At 35.8% G+C, this 25,458-nt stretch overlaps 4 protein-coding genes across 6 annotated transcripts; 2 read left to right on the plus strand and 2 right to left on the minus strand.

Moving 5' to 3' along the window:
* Nucleotides 1–295: 295 nt before the first annotated feature.
* On the minus strand, nt 296–5,176 carry LOC138931706 (uncharacterized). Its single transcript, XM_070292733.1, has 11 exons — nt 4,978–5,176; nt 4,595–4,754; nt 4,202–4,507; nt 3,336–3,979; nt 3,017–3,229; nt 2,411–2,728; nt 2,066–2,264; nt 1,679–1,851; nt 1,481–1,578; nt 1,144–1,405; nt 296–983 (listed from the first exon to the last, which is right to left on the minus strand). Exons 2-11 carry the CDS (start codon nt 4,731–4,733, stop codon nt 474–476), a joined length of 2,862 nt encoding a protein of 953 aa, XP_070148834.1. The 5' UTR covers nt 4,734–4,754; nt 4,978–5,176; the 3' UTR covers nt 296–473.
* Nucleotides 5,177–5,468: 292 nt separating this feature from the next.
* On the minus strand, nt 5,469–10,478 carry LOC138931713 (coiled-coil domain-containing protein 6). Of its 2 annotated transcripts, none has more exons than XM_070292742.1 (6): nt 9,924–10,478; nt 9,189–9,729; nt 8,973–9,108; nt 8,533–8,660; nt 8,219–8,328; nt 5,469–8,016 (listed from the first exon to the last, which is right to left on the minus strand). In XM_070292742.1, the coding sequence occupies exons 1-6, from the start codon at nt 10,143–10,145 to the stop codon at nt 7,849–7,851; spliced, it is 1,305 nt and encodes a 434-aa protein (XP_070148843.1). In that variant the 5' UTR covers nt 10,146–10,478; the 3' UTR covers nt 5,469–7,848. The 2 variants fall into 2 exon arrangements, with proteins under 2 accessions (XP_070148843.1, XP_070148844.1); XM_070292743.1 differs by having other exon boundaries at nt 5,470–8,016; nt 8,219–8,313.
* A 286-nt stretch (nt 10,479–10,764) lies between these two features.
* On the plus strand, nt 10,765–14,373 carry LOC138931707 (U3 small nucleolar RNA-associated protein 14 homolog A). Its single transcript, XM_070292734.1, has 6 exons — nt 10,765–11,226; nt 11,330–11,546; nt 11,782–12,102; nt 12,205–12,456; nt 12,548–13,528; nt 13,739–14,373. Exons 1-6 carry the CDS (start codon nt 11,162–11,164, stop codon nt 14,225–14,227), a joined length of 2,325 nt encoding a protein of 774 aa, XP_070148835.1. The 5' UTR covers nt 10,765–11,161; the 3' UTR covers nt 14,228–14,373.
* A 1,413-nt stretch (nt 14,374–15,786) lies between these two features.
* Nucleotides 15,787–25,406, plus strand: Samdc (S-adenosylmethionine decarboxylase). 2 transcript variants are annotated; one of them, XM_070292745.1, is made up of 6 exons: nt 15,787–16,255; nt 18,237–18,323; nt 23,307–23,433; nt 24,178–24,280; nt 24,431–24,708; nt 25,101–25,406. In XM_070292745.1, the coding sequence occupies exons 1-6, from the start codon at nt 16,125–16,127 to the stop codon at nt 25,404–25,406; spliced, it is 1,032 nt and encodes a 343-aa protein (XP_070148846.1). In that variant the 5' UTR covers nt 15,787–16,124. The 2 variants fall into 2 exon arrangements, with proteins under 2 accessions (XP_070148846.1, XP_070148847.1); XM_070292746.1 differs by lacking the exon at nt 15,787–16,255 and adding an exon at nt 16,290–16,592.
* Nucleotides 25,407–25,458: the final 52 nt, after the last annotated feature.

Raw genomic sequence — 25,458 nt, forward strand, 5'->3', positions numbered from 1 at the left:
AGATTACAAAATCAGTTTTTTTGTATATCACAATTTATACTTTAATTGAATTGATGAAATATACCGAAAATAACTCTCTTTCTTCATTATTTCGTATTAATTAATGTGTTCAAGGATCCGATTTACATGTCTAGCCAAAATAAACCTGACAACTGTGCAAAAAGTATCAGTTTATAAATTATATATGTATATAGGTATTAGGTATGTGTATTTGTTTCTGGGGAAAAAAAACGGACGTCAAAACAGGTTAAAAAATATATGTGAAAAACAAAATAATGCGGTCGAATAACCGGCTTGCAATTTTAACCATTATATATATTTAAAAATATACATCAATTTATGCTCAAGTGTCTGATATTTATAACTATACAATTGACACTCGGCATTCGTTAGTTTCTTCTGATATGGGGGAAGGGGAGGAATGCAAATCATACACGCAGAACTCGGAGTCGTTTAAGATAAGCACTGTAGTATTAGTAACAGTCCATCGAATTGATATCTTTCTGTTTGTACATCGTCAGTATGTCGTCCAGAATCGATTCGAAGCTACTGGTATATGTCTTTAGCCAACGGTTCTTTTCTTCGATGTAAGCGTTGATGTCGCAGTTAAAGATCGCGCGAAGAAAGTCTTGGCGTGTCACGGATGAGATATAATCGAGCATCTTCTTCTCTTCCTCCATCACCACTTCGCCGTCCATGTTCATGGAGCTCTTATAGATGGCCGCCAGCAGATTGGTATCATTCGCGTCCACGATTTCTTCGATCACATATGAAGCGTTTCTCGTTTCTTTATCGGAAGGAGACGAGGGTACCGGCGATGTTTCCTTAATGTAGACAGTGTCTATCGTCGCGCTATTTTCCACTGGTAACAACGGTTCGTCCAGTTTATATTTGAGCAGGCAGGATTTCAGTTTGCCGATTATCATAGCGGATACTTTACATACTTCGAAATCGCTATCATCCTTCAAAGTGACTAGGAGCACCTAAAAGATATATATTTTGCTATATTAATATTTATTTAGGAATTAAATGCACTCATTTACTTTCCTGATTGCATGTAAAGAGATTTAAGGATATAAAGCTTGTAATCTCTAAGATTAGTAATCGAGATCAGAAATTCCAAATTCTATTACGATTACTTACACCTAGGCAACTTTGCCTCGCCAACTCGTCCAGCGCTTTATTTAGTCTCCTCTTAATTTCCGTCTCGTTCAACGCCACAATCTTCCTGTGCTCCTTGGAGAACGTCACGTTCGGGAATGAATCGTCGAGCATTCCCTGATCTGTCAAATGCGACTTGACAAAATGATCCCAAAACATTAATGCGTTCGTTTTCACCTCCCAATGCAGATCGAATACAGCCGCCATGGACATCGCTCGCAACATCGAATCGATGACTTCCTTTCTGCGAATCAATGATTACTCTCTCAATTATCCAATATATTAACCATTAATCCACATATTTAAAAGTTCTACATACGACCACTTCTGATGGATATATAACTCCTTCATTAAATTCACAGCCTCCCTTCTGACTATCGCTTCGCTCTCGTTCTCGAGTAAATAAATCGCCATTTCCTGTAACAATTGGTTTATTCATGTAATCTCTCGTCTTCCTCAACGACACATCAGTAAGTATTCATATCAATAAGAAATAATTTATTTTTGTAATACTTACGGTTAAATTTACTTGCGACAACTGTTGCTCCCACAGTTTGTTGATGCGCACGATATTCGCGATGAAAGTTAATGCCGACGCTCGCACGTAACTTTCGCCATCCGTTTTAGTGATTTCGATAGCCACTTTCGGAAATTGATTTGTCAATAAGAAGTCTTGAAACGCCGGATATTCTACGACAGAAAGATCACGTTATATTTCTTGTGTGTGTGTGTTTGTATATATATATATATATATATATATATATATATATATATATATATATATATTATATATATTAATTATTCGTTGTTGTTTCAGTTATATTACCTGAGACACAGATAATTACAAGATTCATATATATGACTACATATATACCAATCCTATCCTATATTCTGATTCACTTACTGTTTTCGGAAATCGTTGCGATGGTATTAAGAACTTCGAGTACGCTGTCTCTTACTTCCCAGTTAGGATCGTGCAATCTCTTGAAGAGTATAGGCCCTATGCCATTCATGTGACTGTCCGAATCCACGAGTAGCGCCAAATTAGGAGGCATAAAGTTATGGATGGCGAGTTTGCATAGCTTCAACGCCTTTATGCAAATCTAAGTAGGAATTGAGAATTTTTGTGAGAAAAACTTATGTCATCCATTTTTTCCTAAGTTTTCAGACAGTTACTTATAATTAAATTCCTTTTGTATGAAAAAAAAACATGAATCTATTAATATAATTTCGGAAATGAATTCCTTACCATTGGTAATATTTCAGAATGATTGAGGATTCCTTGTGCAAGAGATAATACGCATATTGTTTCTACGCATTCTTGCCACTTCAGTTTAAATCTCTCTGTCATAATAGCTAATCCATCGAGCAATGATGCCAATAAAATAGGATATTGCACTATAGGATCACCTTCAAATATTGATTTATAGCGAAACTTTCGCAGATGTTCTGAAGGAGAAGTGCTGTTCATATTCGATGACATATAATTCTTTGTTTCTCCACACAAGTCTGGCAAGTAACTTTTTAAAACGTGGCATAAAGCTTGAAAGGCGATAACCGCTACATCCTGGAAAAGATCACAGTAATCAAAGAGCAGTTAATAAGAACTCAAAATCTATATTTATGAGTGTGTACACAATTATTTATAATTATAATCCCAAATTTGGAAATGGTGCAATAATTTAAGTATGAGATATTTATTGAGTTACAAGCTCAATTAACATATCTTACAGTCATACATAAATTCTGTATACATGATTAAATAAAATAAAATAATAATTGTAGATTTTAATTACAAATTGTAAATTTCAAAATAAAATAATTAATTATATAAATAATTTAAGAAGATACTCACTCTATCCATTATATCTAATATTTCAAGCAGCAGATCGATAGACACTTTACAAATTTGCTCAATTGGAAGATCTCCCTTCCATATGATATCCCTCATGTTGTATGCTAATCTTTGCACAGTGGTACATGTTACATCGAAAATTTTATTAATGAACATATCAAAGAAATCATGATTTAGATGATTCTTCTTTATACATACGCACAATGGTAATATCTGTTTATACAAATCAAAAAAATACATAGTTTGTTTTTAATAATAATATTTAAACATACACATGCTTGCATATGTACAGATATGTATGATATAAACAGTGGCTTACCATGAGAGCGATAGCTTGATGTTCAAACTTGTGCTCCTCTGGCAAAACAATCTCTCGTAATGCGAGCAGCTTCTTCCAGTATACCATGGCAAATTTGTTATTCCTCACCAACTCTATAATATATTTCTTTGAGAGTAACATCATAGATATATAACATAAACCATAACAGAACTTTTGCCACGCATCGGCATCAATTAGATAAGTGTGTTCTTTGATTCCTTGCTTTAGCTTTAAAAACAGCAACAGGAGCAGCAATTTGTGTACATGCTGGAGGAAGCGAGTGCTGATGCATGCCTCGAATAGCGCTTTTACCCGCATCTCAAGATTTACGAGTTTCTCGAGCAATTCGGGAATGCTATTTTCCAGACTCGCAAACAGTGTGTTCTCTAAGATACTGGTTAATAAGTCCAATGTAGCGCACAACAACCTATTTTGTTCCAGGTATGTCTCCTCAAGCGCCTGATGCAGCTGATCATCTACAGTATTGTTCATTAAAGGACCAGCAACTGCCAATATAATTTCTGTACAGGCCTCAACATCTTTTTGTTCATGTAACAACAACGTTGATAAGAATTTCTGACTCTCCCTTGTAACATACATTGTGTGATTCCAATGTGCACATTTCACGACATCCCTCCACAGGCCTGTCGCGTTTAAATAAAAAGAGAATAATAATTTACAGTTATATCATTATTTGTATAAATAAATAATATATGAGTTTAGAAGACACTAAAATTTTTTTATAATCTTTTATATGTTATTTTTATTTATGAAAACATAATACTTTTATTCTTTTGCTTTACGCAATACAATTCTAAATAGATATTAAAAATTAATCATCATTTAAAATTTTATAAAATGCTTACCAGATTTTATCACCCATTGTCTGCCGCTTCGATGAACAATCAAGTCTGACAGCATTATTGTATATGCCATTTTAATAGATGCAGGTAAGTCATCTCTATGCAATTGCAAAATTTTATAGAGTCTATTATATACATCCTGGCATTGCCAATAATGATAACGTAGTTCATGCTGCGAAATAATCCCCACAAGTTTTAGCGTAAATGTGATCACAGGTTGTGAAACCTTCTGTCCAGATTCCCATACAGCCAAAGCCTTTGGTATCCATTTTTGAAAGACCTCACAATATTCATAATCGACTGTAGCACCTGCATGATTTATGTGGAAGATCATTCATTGAAAGATATATATTGAAACGTGGTAACACAAAGCAATATAGTACATTCTTCACTTACAATGCTTTGTGTTCTCCGCAATGTGGCTGAGCAAGTGATCTAAATAGGTTGTCGAGACGACATTGTAATCTGGCAGGAGAAACAGATCCAGGACTTGTGCCAATACAACCTCATTCTTCTTTTCACTGCATGAATTCATAGTGTCCTGATATTGAAATTCCTACGACCGGCAATCTATTTTATAGACACTAAGTATTCTATTTAATTACGTGTTATCAGTAGCAAAAAATTAACAATCTTAAAGCAACAGATAATCTGTCGTTTACACCCTGCAAATAGCGCGCGCGATCAACGATTAAAATTTATTAATAAGACGAGAAAACGTTTACGAGGTTGATAAGCCTCCATTTTGAAGATTCTTGAAAAATATCTTACGTACTTACATGTTCAAACGAGATAAGCGATTTTTTTAAAGGGTACAATGACGGTTAACGGATGACATTTTTTCAACACTGTTAAATCATCTGTTCTCTAAACACGTGCATCAAGACTGAACGAGGCACGAATCAAAGAATATATGTTCGTTTCCCCGCTATCGTGACGATATCACTGATAATGTAGGTGATTCTGTAATTTCATGGATCGATAATGCAAAGCACTATAAATTTTATCATACAATCGAAACGCAAACTATATATTGATAAAAGATACATCAAACTATAGAAACTCTGTATTATCGACGAAACGATATCTATTAAATTATACATATATATATATATGTATAAAGTACGTGTTTAAATTATATTTATAAATATTAATATATTTATAAAATATATTAAATTATAAAATTAATTATATTAAATAAATAACATTATACATATAACGAAAAGGGATAGATAATGTGCAATAGCAAAAACGTGACTGTATTTCATAAAAGCTTGAATAAAATACATACTATGCAGCTGTGAAGCATATCTGCGTAATTACACAATTATCGATAAGAATCTTTTACGTTATAATAAACTTTTATATCATATATACGACTGTTCAATATAACTTAATGAACAACGCTGTTATCTGTATTTTTTTTTCGTGTGTACCGTTTATATATAATACACCTGTTTTAATAAACAGGAATTCTCATCGTATAGAACGTTAGTTATCTTGTATTACGAGATCGGAAGGGAAGGAATGCGAGAAAATCGCTCGCATGGATAAGCTTAAACGCTTTATAACGTCGCACATTTTTCTCAAATTCTTTTGCTTCTCACGTCATAATTCATGGTAACTGACACATATTGAGAGGTATTGAGAAGCTTTAAACAAAAAAAAAAAAAAAAAAACGCGTACGATATTTTAATGTGTTGAACCTTTATAACATTCCTTAAAATCTCAAGACTTCCAGATTTCTGCCAACTTAAGACAATAGATCTCAAAGATTTAAAAAATAGGCATATCGAGGTAAAAACTTTAAAAAATAAAATTCTAAACTTGCACCAATATTAAAATTATTGAAAGTGTAGAAATATCAAGAATAAGGAGGATTCCAAACTTGCGTATTTGCGAAACAACGCTCCTAAAGAACAAAGACTATTAAATCTGATTTGATATAACATAACAGACAACGCATCTCAAGCTAAAGCATATGTATCATTGATATAAAAAACAATTTATTAGCAAACAAAAAGATTTAAATTATATGCAAAATCTTCTCTCATGCGCTATATGTTTATCAAGATTCCAGGCTTCGCCGCTTCAACGTATCGGAGCTTCAAGATTCTAAATTCCAACGTTCTGACATTCTATAGCTCTGAAATTTAAGATTAAAGAATCCAAGTTTCGAATGCACCATGTTTTCTAAGTGTTAAGATTCAAAATTTTTTTAGAAATTTTGAGAACAGATATTTCAAAAACGCCAAGCTTGCAAAGCTAATAATTTAAAAATTTTGCTTTAAGAAAAATATCTTTTTTACATAAATAAATTTTTCTTAAATAAAATTTAAGAATTATTGTGATTGCAAATATTTGGATTTTTGGACTTACATTTTGGACTTTACTCGTTAAATATTTATTTTAAATATTATATGGCTGCATATTTATAAACACCTAGATGCTTAAACACTTTCAAAATACATATATTTTAGATCAGTAAGTCTGCTTTAGATTTTCAGATTGTTGGATTGTTTGGAATCTTGGAATTTTAAGGCCTTATAAATTGTCAGATTCTCACGATCATCGAATTCAAAATTTCTCAAATCTAAAAATCTTTGATCACTGAAATCTCTCTGAAATCTAACTTTACCTGGTTGCATACTCATAAGAACTGATATAATCTCTGCGAGAGAACTAACTAAACCTTTCCTTTAGTAGAATTATGCTTTCACTTCAACCGTAATGTGCGCTAAACACAGACTTTTATATGTATATTATACTGGACTGTCTCGATCAAGAGCAGCCATTTTTAAGTGGACAGCCAAATATGCCACAAGTTATTGACATATTTCTTATTCTTATATGTGCATTAGATGCATACTTGATATTTTTCACTGTTCTATTTTTACTTTAAGATATGTTCTCTCTACTATCTTATCAAGAGACACATATATCAAATTCTACCCACTTAGAAGAATGGCTGACTTAGCTGTGTTAGTGGTCTAGTAAAATATAGAAGTCTGTAGCATTAAATAATTACTCAGGCTCAAAGCTAAACAAAATGCATATTTGTTAAATCGTGTTAACATCGCAACACTACACCCTAGTTACTTTCGTTTACGTTCTTAAACGCACAGTAAGATACAATAATAATATCGCAAATATGCCATATAGATGTCCATTCGGCGTTCGCGCTCAACATTTATATTATGATTACTTGGAACATGGAAGCAACATGTCAATGTTTCTTTTTTTCTTATATAGAACACTCAAACGATATTAATTGCGTCGTACAATAAATAGCTCGGTCTGAATGGTACTTCAGGCGTTAAAAGGAATCGTTGAGGAAGCGGGGTGTCGAGAAGAAGCACCCCGCGACCGATAGGTTTCGTAATTGCATCATTTAAACTCAATAACTGCCATTCAGATCGGAATTATTTTAAGTTCCGTGTCTTAGCGGTAGCCCGTGTGTTACATTAGAGCTGGAGTAGTAGTTTACGAACCGAGATTTCGAAGAGAAAAAGTGTCGATGATGGTGTGTTTCGATCGAAATGCGTATCCTCTTTAAACTGGGACGCAAACCGTTTAAAAAAAGTACCTTGTGTGCGGAACTACGTAAAAAGAGTTTCCGTAAAGAGGCCTTTTCTCTTCGAGTAAATGACTTATGTCTTCGCGATGTCCATCGGTGATCCTGGATGGGGAGCGGCGACATTTGCCGTGGGATTGGGAGCGATGGTCGGCGGTCCGCCAGGACTCACGATGGTGGGCGGTATTGCCGGTTTGACGAAACGATCCGACGTGCGTCTGCTGGACGGCGCCACGATATGTCCCTGTTTCGCGCAAACATTCGCGAGCAAAGATAAATAATAATTCTCTTCTAGAGCGCCAGGAAGCGCGTCTCATCGCAATCGTCGAGCAATGCTAGATACTAATTGAAAAAGATTATCTTACGTTAAAGAAAGACTAGCGTATTTAAAGAGTAATCAATTAGTTTCCAGCATTACTACCCTTTCTCTATATATGATAATTTACCCCTGAAGGAGGTGACGAGCTAGCGAAGGGAGAGGCAGTCGATTGGCCGCAGGCGTAGCACCGATTTGTGTTGAAGCCCTCTCTGGACGTTGAACCTAGCATGTTAATACCTAATGATAAAATACGTACTCGCATGAATTCGCTAATCGCAAAACATGCATCCGGAGAAAAGAAAGCGCCGGCTTTAGTAACTTGCATATACCCTGTCACTCTTTTTATTCATATATAAATTTTATATTCTATCTCTCTTATACATGCTCTTTATGATTTTTTATTTATGCAATGGTCAGATTAAAAAAACATCAAAAACTTACCTGGGCTTAGTGGCCTTGAGGAACTAGGCGAAGGATTGTAGGGCACAGGACTGGACACTGTGCGTGTCCTTATGTTCCCTCCAGACATCACGATTTCGTTGTAGTGCCGTTCTTCTTCCATCTCCAAACTGAAATCACATCATGTTTATGAAATTAAGAACAATAAGTATCTTTCAATTGTATCTAAAATTCAGTTATGTTACAAGAAAGAGATATATCCATTTTATGTCATTTGCAAATATATTTTTTCTGCTAAGAAAAAACTGATTGTAAATTATATAATATATTAATTACATATAAATAACAAATATAATCATTAAAAATGTATTTTTAACAATTTCTTGCTCATTTAAATTGCAGATGTAAATTGTTGTAGAGAATTCGTATTATTATTGTACGCGTTATTATATACATGTCAATATATATATCTTGACACTAACCTGGACTCAGACTCTGAGAGATGTCTGCACAAGGCCTCGCGACGTTCCACCTCGAGCTGCAGCTTCCTCTGCAGTCTCAGATTTTCCTCGCGTATTTGCTTCTCCTCATTAACATACCGTTTCATTTTTTCCGTATCTAACATACAAACAATATTAAATTTAGGTAACTAAACTTCTCGATATAAATAAAGAATAGGTAAAAAGAATAATCCTTACGTTCTTGTTGCGATATAAGTAGAGTATGCTTTAATCGAGCAACTTCACTTCTCAGGGTTTGAATATGTGTGCTCAGATTTGTGGCTGTGTCGCCGTTGTTGATCTCCCTGGGTGAAGTAGGATCTGAGATCGGCTGATCCAATTTAATCTGCAGCATTCGCTTCTCTGCCTCAAGCTTGTCCATTCGCTTCCATAATTTGTTGACTAAAGCTTCCTGTTCCTGCTCCAGCGTGTTCTCCAACTCAACCTTCTCACGCCGCAGTTGTTCTAGATTGCTCTGCTTGGCCAATGTCTCCGCTTCCAATTTCTCTATCTTTCTCATCAGCTTATTCACCAAGCACTCTTGCTCCTGCTCCAATGTCTGTTCAAGTCTGCATTTCTCCTGCCGCAACTGATTCAACTTTCTCGACAGATCATTGGTGAGACATTCCTCCTCCTGTTCATAATGATGAGCCAGTGTTTCCTTCTCCTTTTTCAAGGCTTGAATCTTCTTCAATAGCGTGTTGCTTATGAATTCCTCTTCTTGCTCAGCTTTCGCTTGCTGCAAATACAAAATATGAATCTCGCATGTCGAACATTTAATGCAAGGAAGTTTCTCGCAAATATAGGATAACACAAAGACCACTGACATTTCGACTAACAGAAAAAAAATCGTCTCGCGGAACTTAAACGAATCCATGACATCGTTTCCGCCAAAGAGATTAAGAGATAAGAGAAAAAAAAACCGGCACTCACTATAATGACAGATGCCTGGCGCAGTCCACGATTCTCCTCCTGCAGAGCTTTCACTCGCAACTTGTATGTCTCCAGCTCGACCTTGAGCACACGGTTGTGCTGTTGCAGGGACTCGATGCGCTTTTGCAGCTGCTCGCGCGTCACCGGCGACGGCGGCATCATAATCGGTCCGCCGTCAATCGAGCTCGAGTCGCTCTCGGACGCGCTATCGCGATCGGCCATGTTTCCTCACGGCAAGCAACGACGACAACGGTGACGGGGACGATCGGTACGCCGGTTATCGCCGGCCGCTATTCATCGCACGGGAAACCGGGAACGGAGGCGCGCGTGTTACCGTCACCGGCGTTGACCACGCGAACGTCTCGCTCGGATTCGCGATTCCGCTCGCCCGTCGAGGATGAGAAAAAAAAAAGGCGGATTGAAAACGTGGCGTGAATTAACGCGCGACGAACATGTGCTCTCGTACGTTTCGAATGATGGCGTATCGGCGAGAACCGGGGATCAGCTGTTCGCTGGCAGCCGCTCTCCCTCTCCCTCTCCCTGCTCGCTGCTGGCTCGCCGATTGTTCCGCAAAAGTGGCGTTCCGCGACTCATCGCGCAACGCCATTCGCGGGCCATCTGGGGGAACGATTTATGACGCTTATGTCATAGACCAGAAAACATCGAGACGGCGAAGCGAACGCGAACGCCCGCTGGCCAATGGGAGAATCCGATTTCTAGAGACAACCGATGATCGCTACCTAGGGACTCTATTAATAATGCAGTCTAGAGAAATGTTGTATATGCATTAATGCAATCTAAATTTCTCATATATTTTATGGCTCAGCCAGCCTAACTCTAACCTAATAGGGACTGGTAGAAAATGTATGATTAACACGTGGATAGATTGACCGTTTTTGGCCAAGCTTGGATGAGATTGTTGTATGAATAATATGAATTAGCTAAAACTTATCAGTAAAATTGATCGGTTTTTTTTTAGTTTAACGGCGCGATTATTTTTTTCTCATATATTTGATACGCAGCAAGAGAAAATTAAGTTAATCTTTCTCTCTCTCTTCGTGTGGGGTTGGCACCATTCCTCTATTCCCTGTTCCTTATATTTTTGATTGTGCGGGAGCCTTTATCGTCGCGTTGCTTATCGGTTGTTATAGTATTTTTGCAAGATGATGGAAACTTGATGCTGCACAGAATGTGAAGAAAATTCGTCCGAGAAGATAGCACACCTTATTACTTACACCATGGATGTTTCTGAACATCACTCGAAACTTATCGAAGCTGTGGAACAGCTCGATAAAGGGCGAAGGTAAGAAATAACAAGATTATGATATTACTAAACGAGCCAAGTAATTGAAATTCTGATTAATTTGTATGTATCGATGGTTTTCATCGTTTTCTTTTCTTCGCAGAGTGAAAAAGGCTGAAAGAAGTGAACCCAGTATACAAGTATCAGAATACCATTTAGTAAAAAGTGGAGTGACAGATAAGGATTCTGTGCGTATACAAGACTTGGTGAAGTCACTGGGACGAAGAAAAGATCAAAACAATATAAGTAAAAAGCTCCGATATATTCAGAAGAAGAGCAGAGTTCTTCCTAAACCCTTGGAGAAACCAGCTGCTGAAAGAGTGAGCTGTCTTACTGAATCGTCAAATAAATTATTTTGTTTAAAAATAATTTAATTCCTTGTTAAGATCCATTTTATCTTGTTTCTCCTTCTGACAATCTGAAATGATTAAATCATAATTTAATAAAATTATCTCTAGATTATAATACATTGTTATTTTGGTGTCTTATAATATAAAGAAGTATATTAGAAGTATAATATCAATTTTGTTAAAAATAATTATAATTTACTTGTAGATAAAAAGGGCAGTTGGATATGATAATGTCAAAAAGGATTTGACCAAATGGAACGGCGTAATTGCTAGAAACAGAACAGTGAATCAATTGTCTTTTCCATTAAAATGTACAGCAGAAGTGAAAGATTTCAATGCTTCAAAGACTCCTGCCTTTTTGAAAGGATTCAAGATAAAATCTGATCTAATGAAAAAATTTGAGGAAGTGGATCCATCGTTACTATATCCTCCCGCCGAGGAAGAAGAGAAGGATAATAAATATAAAATGACAAAAGAGGAAATGATTTTAAAGAGGAAGGAAATCGCTAGGCTCAGAGCACAGCAGGTATATAAATAATGTACAATTTTTTAATGATTACTAATAAGAGAGTAAGAGATAACGAGTGACATTGATGAGATATTGACTCTGACTTTTTTGCATTTTTAGTCATACCAAGAGGCGAAGACACATCGTCAGCGTAAGATAAAGAGCAAGAAGTTCCATCGCATTCAAAAGAAAGACAAGATTAAGCAGCAGCTGAAGGAATTCGAGAAACTGCAAAATATTAATCCAGAAGAGGCTTTGGCAAAGTTAGAACAGCTAGATAAAACTCGCGCGGAAGAGAGAATATCGTTAAGACATAAGAACACAGGCCAATGGGCTAAGAATCAACAGATCAGAGCCAGATACAACAAAGAAGTAAGTATTATTTTAACTAGAGGAATACTTTGATATTAATAATATTTAAACGATCAAGGACATTGTAATAATCGCTCTTTTTTTTTGTTAGACTCGACAAGTACTTGCTAATCAATTGGCCATTAGCAGAGAAATGACACAAAAATTAAAGAGAACAGACAATGATGATGAGGATGAGGAAGAAGATGAAGAAGATATATTATTAAAAAATGATAAGGAAGACAATTTAAAGACTGAATCTGAAATCGATGACTTTATCAAAAATTATCGAAGATACTGGGACGAGGAGCAACAGAAAAAAGCAGAGAAAAAGAAAGAGAAAAAAGAAGAGAAAAATAGCGAAATTTTGAATGAAGTTATATCGAAAAAGAACAAAGTGACATGTAACAATAAAGTGCATTGCAAAGCAATAAATGTGGGGAAAAATAATGACACTTTACAAGAAAATGCAAATGATAAGAATGAAAAGGAGAGCGAAAATCTATGCGATACTATAGGTGCTACGTCTGCATGGCATGTTGAAGAATGTAATAAAAATAGTAGTGAAACGAAAGATAAACTGTGTAATAAGAAATACAGATCGCAAAATATAGACGAAATGTTTGACTCTATGGAGGAAAAACTGAAGCATAAAGTGGACCTAAAACTGCAAAAATTGAAGAATAAATTTAAGACAAAGAGCAACAAAGAGGAAAAGCACGAAGAAGAGGAGAAGGAGAATGAAGATGATTTGACGAATCTCGAATTTGAAAATTCCAAACAAAAGCCTATTTTAGATTGCCCATTGGAGGAAACAACTTCTAAGGAAAACATGCAGATGGATAAGGATTTAACGAGTTTAAAAATAATAGCAAATACAGAACAAGAACCGATTAGCAACAGCCATGAAGTGGAAATAGATCCAAAGAAATATTTAAATATGAAACCAAAATACTTAAAGACACAGATGCCAGATGTAGTTACGGGTGAGGAGGAGAACAACGAACAAGAAGAGGAAATACATAAAATAATGAGCGAGGCATTTGCGGATGACGATGTTGTCGAGGAATTTAGAAAGGAACAGGAGGAGGAGGTATGTAATAAGGATTTCTAAAAAATTATATTTTGTTAATATGAATACAAGCATACATATAAAGATATTTATGCAAGTTACCATATTCCATCTTGGAAAAATCAATATAGTTTTGTTTGTAACAGATCATAGACGTCAAATAAAACTTTGTTTCTATGAAGAATTAACAGAAATTATTTTAATAATCTAATATTTGTAAAATGATTGTAGATGAAAAAGTCGCAGCCGCAGAATATTGATCTAAGCTTGCCTGGATGGGGAAATTGGACAGGGCCGAATATTAAAAAAAGTAAAGTGCGTCGTAAACAGAAACGATTCATATTGAACGTACCTAAAGAAATGCCACGTAGACCCGAAAATCAGGGTAAAGTAATTATATTCGAGGATGATGACAAAAAATTAAGGCAACACCAAGTCAAGGAGCTACCATATCCATTCACTAGGGTGAAGGATTACGAGGCGATCCTCAGGGCTCCCATCAGCCGGACCTTCGTCCCAATGAACGCTCATTTACGGATAATTCAGCCAGCGGTCAACACCAAGCTTGGGCAGATAATCGAACCGATGGATGAAGATATGTTGGTGAAGAAACCGATATTGAAAAAAACATTAAAACGAAGAAACGATAGAAAGAATAACAATAGAGAAAATATCACGAATGTTAAAAAAAGATACAAAACAAATGTAACTGCACAATAAAATTGATTATACTATCGAACATTTCGTTATTGTACATAAAACTTGCATTTTTCAAATTATTGATTAATAAACTATTAGTCATTTATAATGCGATGTTTAACATTCGTCGATTGCATGATAAATTGATAGCATGTATTCAATTTATTAAATAAATTTTTAGTTGCCATATTCAAATTATGGCAAAAATAATGTTGTGTTTCTCTCTCTTTCTTTTCAATGCCTAAAGATGATGTAATCTCTATATATTCATACGATGCAAAAACTGCTACACAAGTTTCCCATAAGCACACAAACTCACTATCTAATAATATAAATCTTGCCATTTCGAAAGTACATAGGAAGAAAAATAAAAATAATATACCAGTAACTATATGTAACTCTATTTTTTAAAATAATTTTTGAAATGACGTGAATTTTTAATGATATTCTTCTCTAGGAGAAGAAGATAAGATGATAATCTTTTCTAAATTAACAAGCAATTTAAATTTGCATTTGCTTTTAATTGCCATGATAAAAAAATATATCTTTATGAGAGTAATTAATTTTTCTTAAAATATTGTGCATTATTGATTTATTTATTTTGCTTTATATTTTATCATAAAAGATCTGATTTTTTTATCTTGTTTATTTACATATTTTATTTATCGATTACCTCTGACGATTGAACAGGAAAGTTTCACTTTTTTCATTTTTAAGAACTTATATATATATTGAAACAAAATTCTCATTTTCTAAATATATGTTTAAATTACGAGCACGTGAAATATATATATATCGTTTGCTACCAACATATCAAATGTTCAATCTCATTAAATTAATCAACAAATTAAATATAAAACAAAATCATTGTTATCTACCTGTTATCATTAATCAAAATGACGCGCAATCTTATCTCGCAGAAATTTTTTATAAATATTAAAATTTATTCTCTAAAGATTCAAATCAATTACTTGTAATAATTTATTGAATTTAAATCAATGTAAAATTACATAATCTCAATTATGTATTGTAATAATTTGATTCATTTCTCATGTCATTGTTTCTTTCTTGTTCCTTTTATTTATTATTATATCTATAATTTTTATAGTAATATTTGCGAGAGAAGATAAGTACATATGTTGTACGAGGCATTTTTCTTGCATTCATGATATGATTTTTTGAGATTCATAATACAATTAATTTATCGTTGCTATTTTGAATCGTAATTACCGATAAGCGAGAATTTCGATCCAAGTGAAAAAACAGCAGCAACAATCGTACGCCGGTTATTCGTCCTTAATTATGAAAGATTTATAGAGGATTTATTCCGTGTCGTTTGATGCTCGATATCCAATAGAAAATACGGATTTCATCCAACGACATTTTTGTCCCTAGTAAACGAGCTCTCCTATTGGATCCCGGACGTCGTATCTCGAATATCGGACGCAGTGTGAATTCTCAATTATTCGCGTTCACGGTTCATCGCGTGCGCATGCGCGAGCGTCGGGCGTAGTTTAGCACGGCGACGCTCGCGGCGCCACGCTGCAGAAGCGCGCGAACCGTGCAGCGTGGCGGTTGGCTGACGACGGCGGCGGCGCAGCAGCGTGTCTTGGCAGCACCGGCAACCATCCCGTTCGTCAATCAGTCAATCAGTGTACTTCTGGTGTGGTCAGTATGTCAAGTCAGTCTACGAGCGCGCGTCAACGAGAGTAGAGTGTTTTTGAATATCTGCTCCACGTACAATTTTACGAGCGAGTCGATTGGCGTTGAGAGATACATAAAAGCGACACAGTGCGAAAGATACAGACAGATAGAGGAAGAGAAAATAAAAGAACAAGAAAGAGGGAGAGAGAGAGAACGCACAATTGCGTGCCGCTCCGTAATTTCGGGCAACCGACCGACGACGAGGTGGAGGAGGATGGCGAGCACCAAGAACGACTGCGCCGACAACGAGCAGTTCTTCGAGGGCGTCGAGAAGCTCTTCGAGATCTGGTTCACCAGCTCCAAGGGCCTCAAACAGCACCAGGGTGATCTCCGACAAATACCGCGGTAAGTACGCCGTCCGCCGGCGTCTCGCTGCCGCTGCCTCCTCTTTCTCCTTCTTCACCTCCTTCTCTTCCTCCTTTTCCTCTTCCTCTTGCTGTACTCTTCCTTCTTCGTCTCCGCGAGAATGATGACAGTCGGCGCCGGTCTCGGCCAGGATGAATGATGATGAGCCGCGCCGGCGTCGACGACGTTCGAAGCAGTAAGCTAGGTTGGATCGTTTACGTCGTCCCGGTCGATGTCGCGTGTGTATACGCATTTTTGACAATTCTATCGAAAATAAGCCAACCACCAACATTGCCAGATGCGTCGACGTGATTGACTCGCGCGTTTGAAAAAAAAGGCAAGCATTCTATGACAGACAACGTATAAAGTATAAGCTGAGGTAGTGAAAATTTTTCGAGACTCACACTTATTCGCATTTGCAAAAGTCGTGAGATGCTGAAATAAAAACGGATCATTAGACACAAAAAGATCTTCCTCCGCAGCTCACAATCAGATATGTCAAGGATAAAAAAAGTTATCGCTGTCGATTTATCAAAATTTAAAAATGGCTGCAATGACGTCTCACATCATATTATATTTCACATTATATTACATTTCTATCATATATTCTTCGAAAACGCTGGAATTTCATTTCTTGTCCTATCAGTATAGCTAGTTATCTCGTTACAGATATTAACCTACAATAGTATAAGCGCTTATCTCAGATAGTAAAAAAATGTGCGTGAAAAGAAAGAGGCCCTCTTAAATTTGACGAACGATATCCTCGCGATCTTATCTCGATCTTTAATTCGTCAATCATTCCGTCTCACAATCTACAAGCAACGATTCTAAAAGTTTCATAAAAGAAATTCAGTTAATGAGAGAGAGAGAGAGAGAGAGAGAGAGAGAGAATTAGAATTAAATCGATAACGTAAGACAAGGACGCTCGAAGAATTTGCTCAACTCCACATGTGGCGGTCACGTTGGCGATATTATGTAATTGCAGATTAATAGCGACCTAACCGATCCGAGATGCCGATTGTTGCGGTTGTTTACGTGTTACGTCGAGGGTGTCGTTGAACCTCGCAAGGTGCGCCTTATTGTTAGATGAGTAGACCGGCAATGCCGTAGACCGCACCGTTTATTTTTGCATATAACGGCGACAATAAATTTAGAAGTCTACTACGTCGTCATCGGTTGATGAGAGGTCGGGAGCGTGAAATTTCGACGTTCCGATATTGACGAGGATTTCAATCGGATCGTGCCGAGCTGGACGAGGTTCCTTTAATGACGAGTGATTCCCTTAATATCGCTTCGACAAGTGAAAAAGAATTGAATCATTTCAATTTATTGTTAAAGAGCCAAGGTTTTGCAAGTCAAATAAACAAACATCTTTAAAGAACACTTTTGATCTCCGTATCGCAAGAGAGAGAACATGATTGTAATAAATGGTAAAATAGAAAATCAAGCTTTATACACAGATTTATACACATTTTTTTCTCTTATATATTTTTCGATTCTAACGATATTTTTCCGAATTATTAATTATGCGAATCTCTCTCTCTCTCTCTCTCTCTCTCTCTCTCTCTCTCCAAAGATATATCAGAGAAAATTATAATTTCGTGTAATAAACGTCGAGTTTCGTAAATTATTTATCAAAAAATCGATTCTTTTCGCGGTTTAATTTACTTCAATACATTAACAAAGTATTTTATTATTACTAAATATTTATCGAGCCGCAAGATTAATCGAACGTTTTTACAAATTTTTTATGATGCGATAGGAGCGTGAAGCGTATAAAAATAAATTTCCACGATTTATTGGAGACGAATGAAGAGAGATAGCGTATCATTCTGATCTAAATTATATTTTTATATAATTTTGCGAAACTTTCGTGTATAATGATACCCCGAAAGTCTGACCGTTTAAACGGACTTTACACAATCGATCGGCTTACTGAGCAAATAACGGTCGTTTTTTTTCCCCCCTTTTTTTTTTCCAGACAAAAGTGGGAATCGTTGTTGAAGATGGTCCGTTGCGAGATCATCAGTTTCTGTCGCAATGATCAAGTGGACGCCTACGTTCTTAGGTAAGTCTTTTCGTTTACGACTTGAAATATTAAACTGAGAGATCCGCACTCAGGTAACAAATCCATTGTCGAATCCTCCGTAAAGGGCATTCCCGAGACTCGTCTAAGATTTTTCTCCATATCTTGTTGCGTGACGATTTTCGAGTTCTAAATTACTTCGAATATTATAAACTCGTGAAAATTATAAATGTGTGTATCTTGATTATTCTAAAAATAAATAATAAATATCGTTCTCCCCTCCCCTCCCCTTTCCGAGACTGACAAGATAAGCATGCATTTTTCTTCTCGTCTAATCTCGAGTATAGATCTTATCAGATTTTCACCTTTATATCCACTCGTGTCGAGATACCTTGATAACGATGTAGAATCTCATTGATTAAGGAAACTTCGAATTAACAGTCCTCTTATACGCAGAAAGATAGTAAATTAAAGTCGTCTGACAATTAAATTCATACCTATAAATTATGTTTTTTTTTTTCCTTCGAAATAGAATACTCTTGCGTTTACATACTTATATTATATATTTTTAGTCTTAAGACAACGAGTGATCGTGGAATATTTCTTGAAACGTTCGATGAAAGTAGATAAAATTCGACTCGGATCCTTTATTTGTATCCTAATTTAGAGCGCGCTCGAAATCTCGTATTAAGATAAATGAGTTTGGCGATTATTTATATCGCTTTTTTGATTAAGAAAAAAATGCGCAGTCAGATTCTGGGGGCCGTAACATAAAATCTCCGTTGGACCAACATGGGATTAATCGTCGAAGCACGTAAGGGCGGGAAATGAGCACGGGTATGCTCGGGGAGCAACGGCGCAATTTTTCGTGACGCGCGAGGCAGATCGAAAGCGGGTTGGTGCTCCGAGGGGCGTTCCGAGAAGGGAGAGGGAGAGAGAGAGAGAGGCCCTCACCCTCCGCGTGTGCTGTATAATCGATATATCGAATTGTTTTGATGGAGAAGAGAGATGTACCGTCTCCGGCCCGGCCGGCCGCGACGCCACGGGATGGGGGATGGGGATGGGACGCGACGTGCCCCGGTTCCAGAATATTCGAGGGTGCGCGGGTCGACCCAGTGCCGCTCTCCTGTGTCGCGATCTGTCCCTAGAAATAAATATAGTCAAGGTAACACTCTCGAGCGATTCAATCCTCGTGGCAAGATTCCTCCTCGAGTTGCTCTGACCAAGTCGACAATTTCGTTCTCTCCTCGCGGTAAATTTGTACTAGGAAATAATAATTTGTACTAGTTTATATTTTGCTCCCCGGGAATACATATACTTATATATATATATATATATATATAAAAATACAGTAAAAAAAACTATAATAAAATGATGTAATAAAATGCAAAAAAAAAGAAATATATAAAAAAATTAATGAAACGAAAAAATGATTTGAATCTCTCCGGAAAATTTTGTCTTTGTATTATTTGATTATCGATTTTTCCATAAAAAGATCGAAATGGGAAAAGTCTAACATTTGATGATGATTAGAAAGATGCCAGAAAAGAAAACGTCGTTTCTCGACGTTTTTACCAAGGGTCTCAAAATTGACTTATCTAAGCTATTTCAATATTCGTATTGCATCCATCCGTATTGTATTCTGTTAGTTTAGAAAGCTCCTATTATCTCTTCCCGTCAAGAAAACAATATGCACCGTTAGGTGCCTTGTAATCTGCCCTTTCCTTCTTTTTTGTCTTCTACGACTTCTTCTGACTTTTCGTAGAATATTCATCCTTGAAATTCCTTAATCCGCATATCTGAAACAACTTTCATCTTATTCGTGCAACAAAGAGAGTAATTAATAAAAGAAAATTAATAACAAAACGGAAAGGTTCTATTATATTAAATATAAAAAGTTCAAGTAGAAAGTAGGCTAATGAGAGCCGAGCAAGTTGGCACAACTAAATTACGTAGAAATCTTCTTTAATTACGATGAACAATTTGGTCCTTTCTTTGAACTGGATCATCTTCAGCAAATCCAAATAACAAAAAAATCATACTTGAATTTTTCTGAAAAAAATTAATTAGTTATTTAATTTGTTATTTAATTTGATATCGATATATCTCAAATTTCCATGTGTTTTACGTGGCCATCTGTCAAACTCGCCGGGAACGAAATAATTTGCGAAATAATTTTCATTGATATAAGCATTCGCTGTATACTTTCTTTCCATCCAGAAAGAAATTGTTGAATTCTCTTCAAAATCCTGTATTTTTCTTTGAAAAAATTTTAGATTATTACCTTGCGTAAAATTTGAAAGAAAAATATTTTGCATTCGCGTAATCAGCGGCCATAAATCAATAAACATATGTACTTACGATGCTTTATAATTGCGATATTAGAACTCACGGTTCTTGGAGTCATCAAATGGAAATAATATCACGCACTGCAAATTATAATGGGAACGAGGTCGAGAAGAATACGATTGAACACTTCGCTGTGATTATTATCGTTATTTCTTTATCGACGTTATTATCATTACTCTGATTTTTATTGTTATTACTACTATTTGTATTAGTGACACTAATATGTTCCGGAATTCTTTTTACTTTCGTATCACCAAGAAGGACTGTCCCCGCCCGTCGATATAAATAAATAATTAAATATAAATAAAATAAATATAAATGAATACACAATGTATCGATTATTTGAATTTAAAGTGACATTTCTCAAAGCATGTGAATCCCGATTAAGGCTTTCAATCTTTGGCTTTTTTCTCCGTCCGGAAACCGACAGAATTTTTTCGTCGCATCAGCGCAACTATGTAATTACGTTCCGGCGCCCATTTGTCGTTTACATTTATCGCATTCATATTTAGACATACGTAAGACGAGTTGCTTCATCGTTATGGCTCTCGTTGTCTTTACGGAGGATCTTAGGGTCAACGTCTATTACCGATAACCTTTGACGATCTATCTTTAAAAGAATTTTTTCCGCCGTTTCTACTTGCCGGCTTTCGATTCATCGCTCGTCGTGAAGAAGTAAAAATGCAAATATTGCAAATAAACATCCATATTCGGGCATTCACACATTTGAAATAATCTTACCGTGAAAAATTTACCAAATTAAAAAAAAAAAAGAAAGAAAGAAAGTATCGAGATGCGAAATTTTTATTTTATATTAAAGGATGCTAAATTTAGAAACAGAGCAAATAAAATAATATAACAATTGTATAAATAAAATTATTTTATAAATAAAATTTATAAAAAAGAGGTGCGTATAAAACAGCGTCATAAATTTATCTCAAATTATTCTCGTTTGATCCATTTATTAAAGATTAATATAAACATAGATAAGTCGAATATCTTTTCTATTTTTCAGATTGCTCGTATAATTAATTCTAAATTTGGACAAACTATCGCGGATTAAGCGAGTTTTTATCGTTCCTCGATTCGTTATAGCGTAATCAAGACCAATGCATTATATATTTGAATGAATGAATTATCGGACGATGGATGTGTCGACATAACTGCGAAACATAACTGACGTAATGGTGACGATGTTCACGTGCGTCTGTGATATTTCCACGAGTTGTCTTTAACGTTGCATTCTAATAGTGAAGCAGAATCCAAAAATAGCAACGGCAACGACAGCCAAGCAAATATCTTTTAATAACTTTCATTCTCTTTGGTAACCTTCGTTGAATAGCCCCCATCAGGGGGAGAATACAACAATATTCTCGGATAATAATTAGCTATTGTAATTAGCGGTGGTGCAAAAATAATTAAAATAATAGAAAATAATCAATAGATTTGCAAAAGAAGATTCGTTGCTCTTTAATTTATTAGACGCGCTTTCGTATTATTCTAATAAGGAAACCTACTCAAGTATTACACTCCGATTTTTTTCAAATTTGGCACAAATATAGAAATACCAAAAATATTTGACTCGTATTTTTTAATTTCTGCCTATAAGCGGTTTTACGGGTAGTTAATACCCTTTCAATATTCAACCCTCTACCATTATAAGTACAACAAAAATGCATAAGAAACAAAATTTAATGCAAGATGTAATATTAAAGAAAAATGTGTGTATGCTGTGTGATGTGTGTATGTGTATGTGTGTGTTAATAACATATGTAATGAGCAACTTAAAATTTCTTTATATCTTAAGTCATTTCAATTAAATAAAGCACTTCAAATTTTTTTTCGATCTTGTTGCTGATTTGTTTAAACCGTTTATTATTTGAACAATTTAAAACAATGCACTTTACAAATTTAATGCCATATTTAGAATCATTTACCCGAATAACTCTTATAATATATGGTCACTATATTGTATTTTTTCAACTTTTTTGCTGATTTGTTTCAACATTTTATTATTTAAACAAATAATTTTGCAAATCTTACTTTACATTCATAATTAGCGATCCAAAAAACTTTTACATCTTGCATTAAATTTTGTTTCTTAAAGTTTTTTTGTTGTACTTATAATGGTAGAGGGTTAAATATCGAAGGGGTATTAACTACCCGTAAAACCGCTTATGGACACAAATGAAAAGTACGGGTCAAATATTTTTAATAATTCTACATTTGTGCCAAATTTGAAAAAAAAATCGGAGTGTAACACTTGGGTAGGTTTCCTTGTAAGTATATAGCTTTATGTAGTATAACTGCAAGTATCGCGAATTCTGCTCCATCGCAACCACATAAATCATTAGTGAAAGATATTGTTTTATAGTCTTTTAGCCTGTAATAATCGTACCAAGTGTGCTGCTAATTTACATACATCAAGTTGAATAAAAATTAAGCTTTTAAATAATCAAACAATAGCTTTTACGTTAAATTAAATAAAGTTATTGCTTGAATTTTTTAATCCTATAGAATCGTTTTTTTTTCTCTCCTAGTTTCTTTTCCTTTACAGAAAATAAAGTTTTCAAAATTTACGCCTTAAATAAATAAGAAGTACTGAAGATTAATAAAAGCCACGTATTTGAACATGAGTAAAACAGCTAATCATGCGATTATTTATCTTATCCGTAGCGAAAGCAGCATGTTCGTGTCCAAGCGCAGACTCATATTGAAGACTTGTGGTACTACTACACCGCTGCAGTGTCTAGAGCCTCTTTTGGAGCTCGTCGAGGAGTACACAGGTTTCGACGATGTTGAGGTAAAGGATATCTCTGGGCGAAGTATATTTCAACGAGAGCACGCTCGTGGTTTGAATTTATCCGTTCTCCAACTGTGAACGCACATAAATATCACGAAATTACGAGAAAAATTCAAGGAAAGAATATGGATATTAGAGACGAAAAAAATCAGATCTGATTTTATCAATATTTCCCATTGGAAAAAAATTTGTTATAGATAAACAAAGAGAGAGAGAAAGAGATTCTAAGGTCTCTAAGATCGCTGTAGGCATGCGGTGTCTATTAAACTCGACTCTGATCATAAAGGAGATCAACTCCTTCCTCTCCTCGTTTTAGGAGTGCTTAGCTATATAACTTGACCTAGTGCGCGCGGATATGAAACGCGCACTATACGTGATCCCTCCGCCGCGCGAAACGCGTCTCTCTGCCGCCTCCTGGTTTATTGATCTCTCCGCGATATACGCCTTTACTCGAAATGCGCGTTTCCCCTCGCGCTATCTGTCGCTCGCGCCGCGAATAAGCAGTCGGACGAGTAGAGATCTTTTTCTTTGTGGTTTCGTCGAGAATTTTGACATTTTGCGATTCTCTCTCAATGGAAGAAAAAGGAAAATCTTTTTATACGTCAAGTATATTTCTTTTCTTGTCGAAGTACAAGTAATCTTTTTTTTACAAACCACGCTGCTTCTTGTTTTTGAATTTTGTTGATCATCGCTTCATTTTTTGCTAAATATCATCATTAATCGCGTTTTTTGCGCTTGTTGCAGAATGTTTTTTATTCCCGAAAGAATTACAAGAAGCCGGAGCTCCAGATGTCTCCGCACCAGACGTTCGAGGAGGAAGTTGCTCTCCTGGATTCCCTTTTCCCTGGTAATCATCGCACATATGATTTGATTATATATGATTACAAGTTTTAAAATTTTCATATCATTTCGTTTTAATTGAAATCGAAAACTTTGAAAGATTTGAGAATCGAGAAATTTTAATTCTTGGTCGTCACATTATTTATTCGTATTTTAGACGGTGAGGCTTATTGTATGGGCTCACCCGAGACGGACTGTTGGTATCTCTACACTCTGATCCGCGACAAGCAGGATCCGCCAGAACCTGATCAGACTCTGGAAATACTCATGACCGAGCTGGATCCGGACGTGATGTCAATCTTCACTAGAGACGTTTGCTCGTCCGCTGACGAGGCGACAGTGAAGTCGGGGATCGACAAACTTATTCCCAACATGATTATAGACGACTTTTTGTTCGAGCCATGCGGATACTCTATGAACGGCGTGTCTAAAAATGTAAGTGGAGATATGTAAGATCTGGCAAATAATAGAATAGTAGAATAGGGAATAATGTTAAAATAATGGAGCTTAAATATATGTAAGATCTAGGAAAAAATATCTTTTATAAAATAAATATATATATATTGTTTTATATAGTATCTCTTGTTCTTCCAATTAAAGCTTCTGATTCTTCATTGCATTACATATATTCATTGTGAATTACAAAGAGGCTCTTTTTGAAAGAATCTTTATTTTATAAATCTACTTCATATTCAATACGAATTGTGACATATAGCGCAAGAAAATATTTATGCAATCTAACGATTTTATAAGGGATGCAAGAGAGCTTTAATTATTAATGTCCATTATGATACGTTAAAATACTAATGTTTTTGACTTCTCTTCAGGGTAGCTACATGACGATCCACATCACGCCAGAACCCGAATTCTCATATGTGTCATTCGAGTGCAATGTCTCCGAGACGTCGTACGACGAAATAATTCGTCGCGTGCTAAACACTTTCAAGCCGGGAAAATTTGTCGTGACGATTTTCGCTAACAAGCAGTCAGCGGCGGCCAGTTGTCCACGCGATCTCGAGGAACGATCCGATTATCTGAACCGTTCCGGCGACTGGCTGCGCACCGCTGTGCAGTATTGTCGCTTCCCGAATTACGATTTGACTTGCGCCTTCTTCTCACGCTTCCCGAGCTGAGGGTTCAAGGACGCTTCATTCGTCCCGCAACCCGGGACCAATGAAGCGTGCA

The sequence above is a fragment of the Polyergus mexicanus genome, unplaced genomic scaffold (assembly GCF_030449975.1).
Source record: "Polyergus mexicanus isolate NDT 795.1 unplaced genomic scaffold, iyPolMexi1.0 SCAF_3, whole genome shotgun sequence".
NCBI lineage: Eukaryota > Metazoa > Arthropoda > Insecta > Hymenoptera > Formicidae > Polyergus > Polyergus mexicanus.